Genomic DNA, 17,499 nt, shown 5'->3' with positions numbered 1-17,499 from the left:
AATCAGCAGGGGGTCATCCTGGGTTAGCCCCGCCCCTGTTAGGCCAGCTAACTCGGTGGGGGCGTGGGCCCGCCTCTGCTCCTGCCACGCCCGGGGCAGGTGGCACCCGCGGAGCGTCCCTGGGGCTTGCGGCACCAGCCCCCGTCCACAACAGGGGGTTCAGCTCCAGCCCCCAGAAAGGCCTTTGGACCGGGCCTCGCCCAGAGCGCCATTAACTGCCAGGGTCCGAGCCGTGTCTCTGCAAGTCCGTGGAAGAGTCCAGGCAGGCCGGGGCCAGCTGTTCCGGGAGCGAAAGGCGGCGAGGCGGCAGCAGGGACGGCTCCACCAGCACCACCACGTCGCTGGGATGGGCGGGATTCACCGGTGGCGCCGGGAAGCCAGGGACCTGCGGAGGGAGAGGAGGCACCAAATCAGCACACCGGAGCCAGGAAGGAAAAAAGTCTCATCCCGGGGGCTGCTGAACCACAACTTGGAGGGGTCCCATGAGGACCCCACAATCTCAGGCAGCCGCCTTGCAGGCCGAGCTTCCCTGCTTCCATACGGCCAGGGTCTTCCGGGAGGTGCTCAACGCTGAGGCAAATGCCTTGGCAACAGCAATGGGGTGTCCACATGAGGGTTTCCCCTCACTTGGCTCAGCTCAGCCTCCTTCCTGCGGCTACCCCCCCCCCAGCCACTCTGAGCTTTTCAAGCCTTTAAAAAAAAAAAAGGCGATTGCTGCCTCACTGTTATTTATTTGCCTGAAAAAGCTCTCTGGTGGCACAGGGGTAGGGTAGGGGCTGGCGCCCCTTCCTGTCCTTGTGTTGCGCACAACCACTATGGCTGCAATCACATCAAACCATGTTGGGCGAAGGCTGAAGCAAACCAGGCAGGAACTTGGCCAGGAGACAGTTATCGGGTGCTGCTGCCGTGTGGATGCAGCCCCCACCCCCACCCACCCGGTTCCAATCTGAATGCCAGACGACAGCAAAAGCCCCATGTGGAAGCAGCCCCCCCCCTGCTCTGGAGCCCAACAGGCAGAACTTCAGCAGATGACGTCTCCCTTGGCACGATGGGGAAAGCTTTATCTGCTAAACTTCTGTCTGTCAGGCTACTGCTCAGTTTATCACAGGCGCCACCTTCCGGAGGGCCTGTGCAGACTCCCCCTCCCCGCCCCGGACAATCTGTACGCTTAAAATGGAATTTGTGGCATAGAATCATAGAGTCGGAAGGGACCACCAGGGTCATCTAGTCCAACCCCCCTACACAATGCAGGAAATTCCAAACTACCTCCCCCACACATCCCCAGTGACCCCTCCTCCATGTCCAGAAGATGGCCAAGGTGCCCTCCCTCTCATGAACTGCCTAAGGTCATAGAATCAGCATTGCAGAAGTTGGGATTTTAGAAGTAACACTTCAGAAGCCGCAGGGGCGCCCCCTGAACACAGAACCCTTTGGGAGACGCAAAGTGGACCTCCACCACCACCAGGGCCAGAGAAAAGTCTGTGTGCTTTAGAAGGAAGAAAGCGGAGGCCCTCCGAACGGTGGGTTCAGGTGAGCCCTGGGACTGCATCCAGACTGCCCTTTTTCATAAATGGGGGGGGGGGGAGAATGGGATTCCTGGCAGTAACGTTGAGCACTCCCCCCAAGTCAACAAGGCAGCTCCCCGGAGTGAAGGAGCCCCGCAAGCGCGCTGCAGTCCCGCTTCCACAACGAATTGCTGGGCTGGGGGTCCCGGGCGGAGAGGTGTGGCGAAAGGGAGGCCTCACCAGGGAGCGGGAGACTTACCTGAACGGGGAGCCAGAGCGCCTGGGCTTGGATGGGGGTGGCAGGAAGGGGGCACGCTCCTGGGGCGGACTCTGGGCCGAGCGGTGGCAGTGGAGACGAGACGGTGCTGTAGGCCGGTGGCACCAGGACCGCTTGCCGCTGCAGCAGCTGCATCACGGCTCCCACGTCAGCCGTCAGGCGGGCTTCCAGCCTGTGGGGAACAAGGCAAGGTGAAGGGGCTGGGAGGGGGGAGAGAGGCTGCCCAGAGTCCTCTAGGCCAACCCTGCATCGCCCCCACCCACGGCAGACCTACGAGGAGGCCTCCTTTGGAACCTCCGTGCAATACTGGTCCCCCACCCCCCATCTCAAAAAGGACACGGTAGAGTTGGGAAGAGTGCAGAAGAGGGCAACCTAGATGAGTAGGGGGTTGCAGCACCTTTTCTGTGGGGAAAGGCTGCTTGGTCTGGGGCTTTACAGTCTAGAAAAAAAGATTACTACCCCATAGGGGAAATGCATAAAATTATGCATGGGGTGGAAGAAGTGGGTGGGGAGAGCTTTTCCTTCTGCTCCCATGATACTAGAACTTCGGGACACCCAATGAAATTGTTGAGAAATAGATTCAGGGCAGACAAAAGGGAATACTTTATGCAAAAAGTATTTAAATTGTGGGACTCGCTGCTAGTGGATGTTGTGGTGGCCGTGAGCACAGAAGGCTTGGAAATATGGCTGGCTGGACTGAAGCCCTGTTGGTTGCCCCCTGCGTGAGACAGGATGCTGGACAAGACGGACCCTCACTGGTCTGGTCCAGCGGGGCTCTTCTGAGGTTCTGCTCAGGGGAAGGGGCCTCGGCCTCTCTGCCCTGTTCTTGGCCCGCCAGAGGAACCAACTGGCCACTGTGTGAAACAGGGAGGCTGAGTGAGGAGGACCCTCAGCGGTCTCCTCCGGCAGGGCTCTCTTGATGTTCCCGTGCCTCCGTGTCACCCAGCCATCCAGCAGTCTCCAGTTGCTCACGCCAGGCCGGGACCCTCCTCCCCGACAGAGCGGAGGAGCAGAGAAATCTTACTTCTTCTTGGTCAGGCGCAGACACAATTCCCTCCCGTCAGGCCACAGGAGTTCTGGATGGGGGGTTCTGGGTGGCCTTTCTGTGAACACTTTCCTGGGGGGGGGGGGGTTGCAAGCCCAAACACGAACATGAACCCAGATCAGGGCCAGCGGTTCCCAAGAAAACAGAAGAGTTAAATACCGCCCAGGACCAACGCAGGCAACAGGGTGGCTGTGGCAGTCTGTGGTGGCAAAAATCAAGAGGAGCTTTGCGGTGCTCGCTGGCAGGGGCCATGTGTCTGAGGGTGCGATCCCAAAAAACCTTCTTTTCACAGCAAAATCATCCAGAAACAGGAACGGCCAAACAGTAGGCTGGCTTCTACTCCAAGGGCAACTCTGACCTCCTCCCCACACTTCACTCCCCCTCCTCATCTGCCCGAGCAGCCTTCCACCCTCTGGCTCAGCCCCCTACCACCTCTTCCTTTCACCTCTTCCTTTCAACCCCCTCTTCCTTCTTTCCCAGGGTGAGCAGGGCCCCCTGCCACCACTGCGGGGGGAGCGGAGGACAAATCCAGGACAAGGCTGCCCACCAGTCACCAGCCTGCCTCCCACTGCCTCCCACACCAGCCGTGCCCGACGTCTCAACCTGTGCATGTGCCTCACCCCACCCAACTCATGGCTCGCACGAGACCACTGCAGACCCCAACTGCCCACCAAGTCCCCCCTGGCCGGGAAAGACCCCCCTGGGGTGGCTGCTGGCCCAGAAGGAGAAGCTCCGGGACCCAACCAGAGCTGTCAATGGGCTGGGGTGAGGTGAGACTTTGCCTCTTCACCACTACCGACACTCTATCGAAGCAAGCATTCTCACCCCCCCACCCCCACAGCCACCTCCCGTACCTGTTCAGCTGCTTCTGCAGCAGGTCCAGGCGGCTCTCCAGCTCACAGCGATGGCGTCGGCCCCCGGAGCTGCTGACCAGGGGGATATTGAGGGTTGTGTGGGCAGGAACGGGGCAGCGTGGCAGCTCCTGGTACTGGCGCTCTCGGCTTTCGCCCCAGAAGCTGAAGATGTTGGACACACCAGAGAAGGCCCCTGCAGGGGGGAGGAGAGGGAGTCAAGCCCCCCAGCTGGGCACCTGCCCTGTTTCTGCCCCAGAGGTAACACCTGCAGGAAAGGTTTTGTCTGAAGGAATCGGCCCCTCCTTGGAACCACGGCCTTGGAAGGCCTGGCCATGGGGGGTGATCCCGTGCCTCCCCACACGGGGGGGCTTTGAAAAAGGGGTCCTGGACGCGGCCAGGAAGATAGGGGAACAGTTGCCAATCTTGGCTCAGAAGATCCCGGCCTCTCAGCTACAATCATGGACATCCCCAATTGGCACTCAAGAAGCTGGGAACAGGAGAGCCTTGGAGAGGGGCGGGGGGGGGGGAGCTGCAGGGCACCAGGCCCGCCAGAAAGGGCTTAATTCCCTTCAGTGGGCGGGAGGGTGCCTTGGGGCCCGGGTGTGAGAAGTGCTGGAGAGGGGAGAGAATACCCAGACAAGGACGAAAAGCAGGACGTAGATAAAAAACGGGGGTTATCGGTAATCAGACGTATGAGAAACCGGTTATCACAATTTTAGATATTGCGTGTCAACCATTTAAAATAGCCCTCCTCTGGCTTCTGAGTGTCTTGACCCAACGTGCCTCTCTTGCCAGCAGAAGGCCTAGAAAGGTGACGGATGGTTTTTCAGTGCTGCGGTTCTCCTCCCCACCTTAAAGCCCTGATGGGAGGCGAGCGGGATTCTGGCCCTCTGTGCCCTCCAGGTAGGGGCCGCAGCTACGAGGAGGGACCTACCTGAAAGAGGGTTGCAGGTGTCACTGGCTCTGCGCTCCGTCGCTGTGGGGGAAGGGGTTTCCGCCGTGGGGCAGGAAGGCGAGAGCTGCGCAGCGTTGGAGGCAGCGATGGGGGCCTCCTCCTCGTCGCTGGAGCGGGGGCTGGATGCCACTGAGCTGCTGAGGCAGGGGTCCCACCTGGGCGGGCCACGGGGGGCGGTGCCTTGGCAGTTCTGGCCCCCCGGCAGGGCCCTGTGCTGGGCTTTCAGCTCTCCTGCAGTTGCCTCGTCTGCATGGGGGACAGACGGGGGGGGGGGACGGCTGAATCCAGGGCAGACGTCTGGGCCCCAAGCAGAACACCCTCCCTTCCCCCCTCATCTTGGGGGCAGAAGACTCCCCAGAAGGGAGAGGTGAGGAGTTACTCCCCTGGACAAGGTGAAGGAGGGGGAAGGGCTCCTGAGCGGCACAAGAGGCGTTCTCTGGGCACTTGAGTGTTGGGCAGGGAGAGGGCTGGTTGGCCTGGCCCAGTGGGCAAGGAGCCAGCGGGGAAGCCAGACTGCTCCTTCACGTCCACTGAATATCTACCGGGGCAGCGGGGGGTAAGGAACTGACAGTCTATGTTTAGTGTGGTTACACACCCAATGTTACTCATCCAATGTTTTTAATTTCCAGTTCAATTCAGGACTTAAGCAGATAAGACAGATGTTGTACAATGCAAAATTGCTGGCTCCTGATGCCTCAGGGCCATGTTCAGGCCTTCCACCTTTGCTCAGTTTCACTAATCAAAAACAGCCCCCCCCCCCGCTCTGCCACCAGCATTTTAAAGGAGAGAAGATGTGTTTTTCTGTTCAAGGAGACCAGTTTCAAATTCTGAGAGTGAATGGCAGTTGAAGGGTTAATCCTCCCCACCCCCCGTGCCTTCCTGAGGCAAACCGAGGCTGCCCAGCCTCTTCTGTGCATGGCGTGGATGGAAGGGGGCAGAAAGGCAGGGAGCGCTGCTCCTGGGACAGGGAACTGCCCCCCCTCACCTTTCTCGGTGCGGCGGCGGAAGGAGAGTTTGCGGCGGCGCAGCCGGTTGAAGCCGCCATTTATTTCCTCACTGCTCGGGGAGCCAGGGATCATGTTCGTCTGCCAGCAGAAGAGAAGTCCATTAATCTGGGGGCTGAAGACTCCAGGAGTGGAGGAGGACAAGCGTCTGGGAAGGGGCACATGGTTAGCTACAGAGGCTTCCTCCCCCCAGTTCAGCTATGGGTACTGAGGGCCCATGGACCCCCGCTCCTTCCCCTGAGCTGCTCTGCAGGCCACTGGGGGTGGGAGTCCCCAGACCACCGGGTGAACCAAACTCACATCTCGCAGGTTGAAGGTAATCTCCAGGTTGGACCAGAAGTGGTCGGAGAACTCCGGGTACATGTCCAGGACCTCCAGCAAGTCTTCCCGGTGGATCTTGTGCAGATCACAGTAGGTCAGCGCTCGCACATCTGCGTTGGACTTGCCCGGGCGGGCGTACAGGTTGAGGGGCTCCCCAAATATGTCGTTTTTCCCTGGGGCGGGGGGAGAGGAAGCCACAGAATGTATTGCCAGGTGACCACACCCCATCTGAGCGCTGACGCACTTTTGAACCAGCGTGGCAGAATGGTCAAGAGCGGAGGACTCTAATCTGGAGAACCGGGCGGGTTCCCCCACTCCTGCACATGCAGCCTGCTGGGCGACCTTGGGCCAGTCACAGTTCTCTCCGAACTCTTTCAGCCTCACCTACCTCACAAGGTGCCTGTTATGTGTGGGGAGAAGGAAGGAAAGGTGATTGTAAGCCGCTTTGAGACTCCTAAAAGGTAGGGAAAGAGCAGGGCTCATCCTGTGGGGCTTGCTTGCATAGGGCTGTGGGCAGGGTTGGCTGCTGCGGGTTGGGAAATGCCTAGAGATTTTGTGGTGGAGACTGAGGAGGGTGGGGTTTGGGGAGGGGAGGGGCTTCAATGCCATAGAGTCCAATGGCCAAAGTGGCCATTTTCTCCAGGGGAAAGGATCTCTATCGGCTGGAGATGAGCTGTCATAGCAGATCTCCAGCTAGTACCTGGAGGTTGGCAGCCCTAGCGGTGGGCCTCCAGCCCCAGGGCTTTTGTGGGCGTGGTGTTTGGGGCTAGGAGGCAAACAGAGCCCACCAGTGAAGCTAGCGGGAGAGGTAACCCTCTGGGCAGCCCCAGTTTGGTCCCCATCCCAGACGCTGGAGAAGGGTCCAAGGGGAGGGGGCCACTAAAATCACCCGTGGGAGTGGTGTGGAGGAGATTGTCTTCCTTGGAGAGGAAGCCTGAAGCGTGGGGTTTTGAAAAATGTCAAGGCAGGGCACTATGGCAGGGTCTGGATGGGGGGCTGGGGGTGACCCCCGAGGGAGGGCAAGGCGGGCGCCTCCAGGGGCCTCGGCCTTCCCCAGGGGGCAGTTCTGAGGCAGACACCGAGAGCTGATCTAGATCAGGGGAACCACACAGACCAAGAGAAAGTCCCGTTGAAACGGGAGGCCCATCAGGACAATGGGAGGCAGCTCTGCCCAGCCCAGCATCCCACCCCCAAAAGAGCTTTGCCAGACGCGTCAAAGACCCTCACAAGCAGAGCAAGAGGAAGAGAGAGGTGGGCCCACCAGTTCCAAGGCCATGCTGGGGCCTGAGCAACAGGGCATGTTAGAACCTCTACAAGAAGGGGGGGGGGCTGAGCCATGTGCTAGACCAGGAGGTTCTTCCCCCCACCCCACCACACACACACACACGCTCTCCTGCCCTTACCCAGGATGGCCACCACCACGTCGCCACGCAGGATCTCGATGGAGCCGCGGGAGATGAAGTAGAGGGCGGTGAGGACATCGCCCGCGTGGACCAGCGTGTCCCCGGGGGGCGCGTGGGTGGTCTTGAACTTCATGGCCAGGGCCCGCAGGCAGCCCTTGCTGGCCCCCTTGAAGGGCTTGCAGTTCTGCAGCAGGGTCCGGTTGAGGTGCAGGCAGATGTCGGCTTGCAGGCACTCCGGGAAGCCCTTCAGCACCTGTGTGTGTGTGTGGGGGGAAACAGGGAGCGGGGAGGGGACTCAGCAGCCCTCCTCACCTTGGCTCGAAGCAGAAGCGGGGCCCCGCAGACCGGGAGGAACTACTCTGGAGCACAGTTGGGGGGGGAGGCTCTCCCTGCAAATGGCCAGGGAGAAGGAGGACACCTCCCCCGCCCCCGTGCCCCACCAATGCAGCCCAAGGGACCCCCAAAGAAAGGCCCATCCCCATTCGAGGGGCGGCTCAGCTAGGGCAGTGCCCGGGGGGACTGGCACCCAGGCCTGCCGACGGGAGGGGGCCTCTGGGGCCGGCATCCTCCTCACCGCATTCATGTCGATGCCGTTGGTGTAGGACCAGGCGTGCTGGAAATACTCCTCCAAACGCTGCCGCAGTGGGTTGGGGATCTGGTGGAAGCGGATGAACTCCCGCACGCGCAGCATCTGGGTGTGGTAGCGGGCCGTCCCCGAGTAGAGCCGCTGGATGATGGCCGAGACGTTTCCGAAGATGCTGGCGTACATCAGGGCTGGGAGCAGAGAGGGAGGAAAGAGCATGTGGGGAGAATCCCGCCTTCCCCCGTGGTCAGCGAGTGGTCATGGGGAAGGACTCTGCCTGGCCTCAGACAGGGGCGGCAGCAGCAGCAGCACCAGGGACTGTGGAAGTCCTTGGCGCACAAGCGTGTGCAGAGGGCAAGCTAGTGGTTCTGCCCGTGTCCTGTCAAGATTTCCCGCCTCAACCCACCAAAAGTGCTCTTCTTGAGGCTAACACCCGTGGGCAAAATTGGGGCACAGCAAAATCCTTCAGGTCTGGCCCGCACCAGTGGAACTCCTTCCCACTGGATGTCAGGCCTCAGTTAAAAGTGCATGCTTGGACATACGCGGTTAGATGGTGTGCTTGCTCCTGTCAGGAGGGCTGGTTTTCGGTTAAGCGAGGCAAGGATTAGGAGAACGTCCACCCACTCGGGGGCAAGAAGAGACCGTCATGGCCTCAGCTCCTGGCATCTCCCACAAAAAGAGTTTCTTGTGGGACTGCGGCATCTGCCTACGCTGTGACCGCTATCTACCACTGCTCTTCTACATGCTGTAGCTCTACGCACAAATCCTCACGCCGCAGGACTTTGGTGGGCAGATGCGGGACTTCTGCCTCCGTCCAAAGACACGGACTCTCCTCCCTCTGCAGCACCCGCCCACTCCGGTGTGTGTGGGGCTGGTGGGGGGAGAACCCTCCAGGCAGGCCCAGTCCCCATTCCCCCGCCCCCCACACACACACACTCACAGCCAATGAGCATGACGCAGATGGAGAAGATCTTTTCCGGGTTGGTGTTGGGGGAGACGTTCCCGAAGCCGACGCTGGTGAGGCTGCTGAAGGTGAAGTAGAGGGCGGTGACGTACTTGTCCTTGATGGAGGGCCCGTGGTGGGGGTTGGTGTCGTTGAAGGGCTTGCCGATCTGGCTGCCCAGCGAGTGCAGCCAGCCGATGGTCTCCCCCTCCACGTTCCCGATGGCGTACCAGATGCAGGCCAGCCAGTGGGCGATCAGGGCAAAGGTGCACATCAGCAGGAACAGCACCGCCGCCCCGTACTCCGAGTAGCGGTCCAGCTTGCGGGCGACGCGCACCAGCCTCAGCAGCCGTGCCGTCTTCAGGAGCCCGATCAGGGTGGTGGTCTGCGGAGAGTGGGGCGGGCGGGGCGTGAAGTAAAGCCTGACAGCAGCAGGGCCCCCCCCACCCCCCGGCCTTTATGAGCCTCACAGCACCTTTGGAATGCTGACACCACGTGGTGGGGGCACAGCCACAACATGGCGGCTGCAGGAGGCGGGGCCAGCGACAACATGGCTGCCGCTGCTTCCCTACAGTCGCGCAGTGAGGGTCTTTGTGCCGTGGTGGCAGCTGCTGCCGAAGCCACGTTTTTAAAAATATGCATGGTCAATCAAATCTCCAATGGCCAATCAGAAGCCTAGCTGGGAAAAAGCTGCACCTGGCCCTGCCCACTTTCTAAAAGCACTTGGTGGGCACCAGGGAAGATGTTGGCAGGTGCCACGATGCCCACAGGTACCACGTGGGGGACCCCTGCCTTACAGCGTTCCCCACAGGGACGGAAGGGGTACCCGGAGGCCACGGCACCCAAGAGGGCCCAGAGAGAGAGCTGCTCGGGCTTTGCCGCAGGGGCCTCCATTCCACCCCCCACCCAATCCTTCAGCACAATTACCGCAGTGTTCTCGGAAGGGACCCCCCCCCTCAGAATATACCCCCGAAGAGCCTCTCATGGAAGGTGCCTTTCTCTGCCTGGAGTCAGCCCTGGCCCGAAAACGGGAAGCCGTCGCAAAGGGAAGAGATGCCGGGACACTGGCTGTTGCCGTTTCTCTGGTTACCAACTCTGGCATGAGAAGCCCAGGTCTCCGTGGACCAGGATGCCACTCCGTGGACCAGGCAGGTATGAACAGACCCACGCCCCCCTCCCTTCTTCCCAGTCAAGCACGTGCCAGGCAGGAAGGGGGGGGGCTGTCGCCACACTCTGGGGGCGCGCAGATTCCAGCCTCCCACCCAAACTAAAAGCTGCCCGGCCTTGGCTCAAGGAGGCCCCACGGGGCAAGGGTCCAGGCCCTCCCCTTGGGAAGGAGGGAAAGGAGGAGGCCGCCGTCCTTCGGCTTGTCCACAAGCCTCTGTCAGGGGGCCCCAAGGGTGCCTCGCTCTTTCCCAGAAACTGCACCCCCCACCCCCGGACTTCTCTTGCCAATGGCTTCGTCCTAAACAGTCAGAATGTCTGCAAGAATTCCATGACATCAGAGAAGCTCAGCCAATGGTGGTGGGGCTGGCCGTGCTGAGGCCGGACCAATGAGCTAGGGAGGGGGTGGGCCTACCTCCTCTGATCCAGAGCCGAAAATCAGCAGGTCAAAGGGGATGGCGGCGACCATGTCGATCAGGAACCAGCCCTTGAAGTAGTGGATGGCGATCTTGGCCGGGTGGCTGACCACCTCCTCATTGGAGTTGACGTAGGTGGTCCGGAAGTTGATCAGGATGTCGATGATGAACATGATGTCCACGATGAGGTCCACCACGTTGAGGGGGCTGCAGGAGTAGCAGGAGTAGGCTCGCCGCTGCACCTCGTCTTCGTCGTTGAGCAGGAAGGCTGCCGAGTAAGGGGTGAAGATGGCCGTGTAGATGACCAGCAGCAGGATCAGCCAATCCCAGACCGCCTTGAAGGGGCTGTAATGGAGAATGGTCCATTTGTGGATGCGAGGGGCCTGCAGCTTGTATTCCGGAAGGACGTCCGCGCCCAGCGACAGGACCTGCCGGCAAGGAGAGGGGAGGGGAGGAGGCAACCGCAACTGTCAGCCCCTGCGTGGCGCCGGGGGGCCCGTCAGAGCTACACGCAGCCCCCGGAGGCTGCTCCTCGAAACCCAGGACAGGGCAGCCAGGACTGGACTCCTCCCAGCTTTCCCTAAAGTCTTCCAATGCCAGCGATACAGAAGAGCTTCACAGAGCGCCAGACCAGAAAGGGATCCCTCAGAGGTCATCTAGGCCAACCCCTCCCCCCCATGGCAGGAAATCTAAAGGGAGAGCCGCCCTGTCAGATGACTGCCCAGCAGGAGATGATCAAGGCTCTCTGGCAGGCTCCTCTTCCCTGTGCTAGACGTTCCCCCTTCCTGTGACCTCTCCTTGAAGGAATACCACTAGTTCTGAAACAGGGCCATCCTGAGAAGAAAAGAGTAAGAGTCCAATTTCGGGCAGGGTAGCAGCTGTCATGAGTCACAGCTCCCTTCTTCAGCTATGGCTCAAGAAAGCCCACTCCCCGGCCAGAAATACTGCTGGTCTTTAAGGTGCTACCGGACTCTGGCTCTTTTCTGCTGCCACAGACAGACTAACATTTAAGCAGAGGCTGTAAGCAGAGGCTGGATGGCCATCTGTCGGGAGTGCTTTGATTGTGGGATCCTTCATGGCGGGGGGAGGGTTGGGGTCACTGGGGGTGTGTGGGGGAGGTAGTTGTGAATTTCCTGCATTGTGCAGGGGGTTGGACTAGATGACCTTGGTGGTCCCTTCCAACTCTATGATTCTATGATGGCGACCCATCGTGATCTACATCCTAAGAAGAGTTATATCTTTTTAACACCGATGAAACGAGTGCATTTAGAAGGGTATAACTGGGCAGGGGACTGGGTGGTAAGAGACTTGCTTGCAGCCATGGTGGAATGGAAGGCAAAAATTGCCCTGGAAAGGGACACCCCCCTTCCCCCCCACAGGCCTTTGGCCCGCCAAGATTTTTCGCAGGGCCTGATGGCCCATCTGCCCCTTCTTGCAGACTTTTCTGAAGCAATCACATTATGTGTAAGATCATGCCCCTGAACTCTGGATTTAAGTATCCACAGGTGGGGCTGTGCTGAGAATTACATCTCTTCCTCCTCCCCTGCCCTCTTCCCTTCCAGTTCCTGCAAATGCCCTCGGCTGCCTTGGCCAGAAGGCAGCCCCCAGCATGACATGAAAGCACCCCCAGAAAAACTGCCCCAGCTACATTAAACAACAGCCATGAAAGGGACCAGGTGCCCCCCCTTTCCTGCTGCAGGATTTTATCCATGAGCAATAAATACCAAGACCTGCGCCCACACTTAGCAATACAAACCAGGACCCCCTCTGAGCCCACCAAGATCTCTGGAGTGGCAAGAAACTAACTCCTTCGGGAGCTGACCCCCCAATCACGCTCTGGAATTCTTCCTCTGGATGGATTTTCTGGAGGAAGGGGAAGGCCCGGAGCGCAGGGCTTGGGGGCAGGCTGACCAGGGGCCCACACTCTCTCCCCCCTGCCCCCCTAGTAAAGCAAAACCACCGTGGCGGAAAACCAATCAGCAGAGGAGCAGCTGTGTGGCCTGGAGTGAGCACACCGCCCCTGGGGCTCTGGCTGCTCTCGCCCTGCCATTCGTCCATCCAGCTCACGCTCCCAAGACCGGCACTGTCACCCAGGCCGGGCTCCGGAACCTGCATCCATCCATGGCTGCAGGAGGCGGGGCGGGACAGGGTGGCATCTCCTGCTGGCCAGGCAGGCCAAGGAAGATCGCCTCAACCTCGCCAGACTACTGCTGCTGCCCCCAGGATGGGCACAGACAGAGACTCAGCAACATGCCACGGGAGAAGGGGAATTAAAAAAAGAGTCCCTCCTGGGGCTCCTGAATGACTGAAAAAAATCATTCCAGCATAAGAGTAAGGGGTGCCCGCGAGGCCCAGCCGTGACGGGGGTCTCAGTGGGTGTCTCCAACATATTTTCAAAGGTGACGCCAGAACGAAGGCCAAAGAGCCGTAGCAGGTGAAAGCGATGCCCTCTCCCCACAGGAACCACAGTTGGGAGACTAGAGTTGCCAGCTATTGGTTGCGAAATTCCTGAGGGAGGGGGTTGGGGGCAGAACCTGAGGATGGCAGAACTTGAACATAAGGACATAATATAAGAACACAAGAAAGGCCCTGCTGGGTCAGACCAAGGCCCATCAGGCCCATCAGCAGTCTGTTCACCCAGTGGCCAGCCAGGGGCCTCCAGGAAGCCCCCAAACAAGACGACTGCAGCAGCACCGTCCTGCCTGTGTTCCACAGCACCTAAGATAATGGGCATGCTTCTCCGATCCTGGAGAGAATAAGTATGCATCATGACTAGTAGCCATTTTGACTAGTAGCTATGGATAGCCCTCTCCCCCACGAACATGTCCACTCCCCTCTTAAAGCCTTCCAAGTTGGCAGCCATCACCACATCCTGGGGCAGGGAGTTCCACCATTTAACTATGCGTTGTGTGAAGAAATACTTCCTTTTATCTATTTTGAATCTCTTACCTTCCAGCCTCAGCAGATGACTCCACTTTCTAGTATTATGAGGGAGAAAAGGTTCTCCCTGTCCACTCTCAACATGCCATGCATAATTTTATACACCTCTATTATGTCTCCCCTCAGCCGCCTTCTTTCCAAGCTGACCCCTGATCATTTTGGTTGCTCTTTTCTGCACCTTCTCAAGCTCTGCAATATCCTTTTTTAGATGTGGTGACCAGAAGTGTACACAGTATTCCCAGTGTGGTCTCACCACAGATTTGTACAAGGGCAGTATGATAGCAGAAGTTTTATTCTCTATTCCTCATCTAATCTGGAGAGGGAAGGGAGTTCAGGAGGGACGTTGAGTTCACCCTTTGAAGCTGCCACTTTCCCCCGGGGAACTGATCTCTGTACTCTGGAGATCAGCTGTAACACTGGGAGAACTCCCGGCCCCACCAGAAGGATGGTAACCACAGCTGGGACCCAGACATCCGAGCAGGGCTCCCAGAGTAAGCAAGCCACGCGAGCCGAGCCTTGCTCCTGAGAAGCGCCTTCCGCTGCATTTGGTGTCCAAATGGATCCTGGCAACTGGAGGGAAATGTTCTCAATAACCTTTCCTTTTCCTTTACCTCTCAGAAGCTTCTTGCTCCATTGATCTTGAGCAGCGTAATTGTTCTCAATAACGCATCAGATCTGGGAGACGATGCCTGCCTCTCCCCTCCTTGCAGAGAAGTGGGATCCGGACCCACACACGGCCCAGCAGACGGATGGAGGAGAGAGGAGAGTCTTCCCTCCAAGGTGCGCCAAATGGAGCCTCCCCCCTGGACAACCAGACTGGGGTGGGTGGCAACCCCCCCTTCACCGACAAGCCTCTCCCGCTGCTATCTCCAGAGGGGGGGGGTCTCTCCCTGGCTCTGCCACACCAAGGCCTTGCCAAGAGCTCAGGAGGCAGCTGCAGAGAATCCCCCCCCCCCAGTGGCACCCCCATCTCTCCCCACAGCTGCCGCCCTCTTGCAGCGAGGAATTAGATGTCCCGGGTGCTGGGATGGGCACAGGGTTATAAATAGAAGACAGCGGGTGTGGGCAGGGCGGGGCACGTGCCGAGGGAACAACCCATGGCAGCTGGCTGGTGGGCCAAGATGCCCGCCTCAGATCTCAGGCAGCCCAGGAGAGAGGCCTACGCCCCCCATAGGTAATTTTTAAAAACCCTAAACTGTAAAATAAAAATGTATTTTTTAAATGACACAAAACTGACATGTGAGCCGAAATTAAAATAGCTTCTTTCTAGATTAAAAATAAAATAAAATCTAATTCTTTCAAAGATTAACTCTTTTGGGTGGCCCTGATTTGCTGGTGCCCTGAGCGTGCCCTCTGTCTGCCAACTGGGGAATCTAGCGTTGGCTAGGGGGCCCTCACTCACCTGAGCCCCTCCCCCTGCCCTCAAAAGACCCTCCTCGCATGTCAGACCTAGGGTTGCCAATCTCCAGGTGGTGGCTGGAGATTTCCCACCATTTATTCCAACTGATCTCCAGCCAGCAGAAATCAGTTCCCCTGGAGAAAGCAGCTACTTTGGAGGGTGGACTCTATGGGATTGTGCCCCATTGAAGCCCCTCCCCAAACCTCGCTCTCCTCAAGCTCCACCCCGCAAATCTCCAGGTATTTCCCAATCCAGACCCGCCCACCCCAACGTGGTCCCCTCCCTGCCCACAAGGATGCCCCTGCTCCAGGCCTGCTGCTCACGCGCCTCAGGGCGGGGGGAAGGCGCTGCCCATCCTGGCCTCAGCCGCCTGCAACTCCCCTGGCAAATGCCCACGGCCCACCACCAGCCCGGCTGCTGCAAGCCCGTGAAAGAAGCCCACAGAACTGTCCTTGGAACTCCCACCATCCCTGACAAAGCCCCCCCCCCCAAAAAAAAGGAACTGGGAAAGAGGCGCTGGGGGGCCTTTCTTCCCACACGGCTCTGAGGCAGACAGCATGGTAGCCGTCAGACCCTGGACGGGGGGAGGTCTTGCTCACCACATCAGGGACTGGACTCGCTTCTGCAGGGAATTCCACAGGTCATGGCCCCGATCCCAAGCTGAAAGGCCTCCCCGTGGGCAGAGCTGGTCTGCCATGTGATCCAGGATGTGCTGGGCAGCCTCTCTGCCACCATGGTAGAACTGACCCCCATAGAGATGGCTGACCATTTGCAGGGGGCAGCACACGGGCACGGCCTTTGCCCAGACTCTTCTGAACGCACGGGGTGGCTGGCATCCGAACTCTGGGCCCCTCAGCTCTGGGGTCCCTGCCCTTCCCCAGTCCTGGCACTCAGGGTCAACTGCACAGGAGACCAAGGTATCTGGGCATGGAACCCCTGGCAGTTTTGGCCTTGAAAAGCTGCATGAAGGGGGCAGGTTTGGGTCAGGATCACAGTGCTTGGGGGAGGGGGTTTAAGCCAGGGTCCCCCTCCTGGGGCCCTTTTCCCAACTCGCAATGGCTCCAGAGAGCTACTATGTACCCCACTAGGGTTGCCAGCTCTGGGTTGGGAAATACCTGTAAGTTTTGGGGGTGGAGCCTGAGGAAGGCGGGGTCTGGGGAGGGGAGGGACTTCAACGAGGAATAATGGACACATGAAGCTGCCCTCTACTGAATCAGACCCTCCTCGGTCCATCCAAGTCAAGTCTTGGCCACTCAGACCGGCAGCGGCTCTCCAGGGCCTCAGGCAGAAAAGGGTCTCTCACATCACCTCCTTGCCTGGTCCCTTTAACTGGAGATGCCATTGGGGATTGAACCGGGGACCTTCTGCATGCCAAGCAGGCGCTCTGCCACTGAGCCACAGCTCTCCCCGATGCCACAGAGTCCAATTTCCAAAGCGGCCGTTTCCTCCAGGGGAACTGATCTCTGTCGCCTGGAGATCAGTTGTAATCCCAGGAGATCTCCAGCCACCTCCTAGAGGTTGAGCAACCCAATTGCACACCTCTGCACCTCTACCTAAGGTTAGAAACTCAGTACAGACAACTGCTACTACTAGTTAGTGATGATATATTCAGTGTAACAATCTGCTACAGTTATAACAATGTGCTACAAAGGGTTGGCAACCCTAAGCCCCATTGGAGCAAACAGACTAGCTTGGAGCTGGGCTCAGCCCATAGATGTCAGGCGATGCCCTTGGAGTCTCCGATACACACTGCCAGCGCTCCAGCGCTGAGGACCTCTCCCATAGTATGACCCCTGGGGCCCAACACAGCCAACAAAACCCACCACCACCACCCTCGAAGAGTGTCAAGCAATAACAGAGTGCCCTCGAGCATGTGCAGAGTGAAGTTCTGTCACCACCATGCAACCCCTCCCCTTTCCTCTCTGGATTGGCAGCATGGGCACACCACTCTTTTGACATTCAGCCCTGCCTGGCTGCCACCATAGCTGTGCCCGCCTGCTTTTTCCCGTGCTGCTGCCAAAGGCCGGGGCATTGATCAGGCCAGGGCACAGAGCCCACGCTGATGACGCATTAAGTGCCCAGCTTGGAGCGTGAACCCCTCCCGCCTAGGCACAGCGCAGCCAATCAAGGGGTGCCAAAACATCATTACATGGGGGGGCCTCTGAGCATAAACAGAGTGCCTTCGCCAAATCACTAATAAACTGCTGATAGTCAGCATCAGTTTGTGAAGCAAAGTCTCCAGGCAGATGGACTCCCTGCCCTCCCCACCCCCCTGGCCCACTGCCTCATTTCCCAAGGCGGAGAGCTTGGCTTGCTTGTCTCCCAAGCAAAAGGGACCGACCCTCAATCAGGCACCAGGAATCTGCCCCGCAGGAAATGCACCAGAACAGCCAGGGAAGGGGCATGTTTGCTCCCCTGCACTGACAGGACTCGGGGGCCCTGTCTCTCCGGGACCCTTGACCTCCTTTTTTTCTCCATCAGAGACCCCCGCCCTCAGGCCTTTTGCCTTCTGGGCAGCATTTCCCCACCCCCAGCTTCCCCACAAGCCAGGACTGTGCAAGAGAACAGCAGCGCTGCGGAAGTCCCAGATTACGGCAGGCAGGCAGCCAGGGCTTGGGGGTTCCACCCCAGAACCCACCTCCAGAGCCAGGCCTCAGTCCCCACCCACATGGTGCAGGAACAAGAGTGCC

At 59.1% G+C, this 17,499-nt stretch overlaps 1 protein-coding gene across 1 annotated transcript in view; it reads right to left on the bottom strand.

Moving 5' to 3' along the window:
* Positions 1-211: 211 nt before the first annotated feature.
* KCNH2 (potassium voltage-gated channel subfamily H member 2) overlaps positions 212-17,499 on the bottom strand; it is a 54,652-nt gene continuing 37,364 nt past the window's right edge. The window contains exons 6-15 of the mRNA XM_056857191.1: positions 10,470-10,898; positions 8,888-9,275; positions 7,939-8,138; positions 7,365-7,617; positions 5,941-6,134; positions 5,622-5,721; positions 4,616-4,882; positions 3,682-3,874; positions 1,765-1,954; positions 212-385 (exon numbers count right to left, since the gene is read on the bottom strand). Coding sequence (XP_056713169.1) covers positions 212-385; positions 1,765-1,954; positions 3,682-3,874; positions 4,616-4,882; positions 5,622-5,721; positions 5,941-6,134; positions 7,365-7,617; positions 7,939-8,138; positions 8,888-9,275; positions 10,470-10,898 — 2,388 coding nt within the window. The remainder of the gene's footprint in view (positions 386-1,764; positions 1,955-3,681; positions 3,875-4,615; positions 4,883-5,621; positions 5,722-5,940; positions 6,135-7,364; positions 7,618-7,938; positions 8,139-8,887; positions 9,276-10,469; positions 10,899-17,499) is intronic.

Source organism: Euleptes europaea, chromosome 11 (assembly GCF_029931775.1).
Source record: "Euleptes europaea isolate rEulEur1 chromosome 11, rEulEur1.hap1, whole genome shotgun sequence".
Lineage (NCBI taxonomy): Eukaryota > Metazoa > Chordata > Lepidosauria > Squamata > Sphaerodactylidae > Euleptes > Euleptes europaea.
The sequence above is the reverse complement of the archived record's forward strand: the minus strand, read 5'-3'. Positions and strand labels throughout refer to the sequence as shown.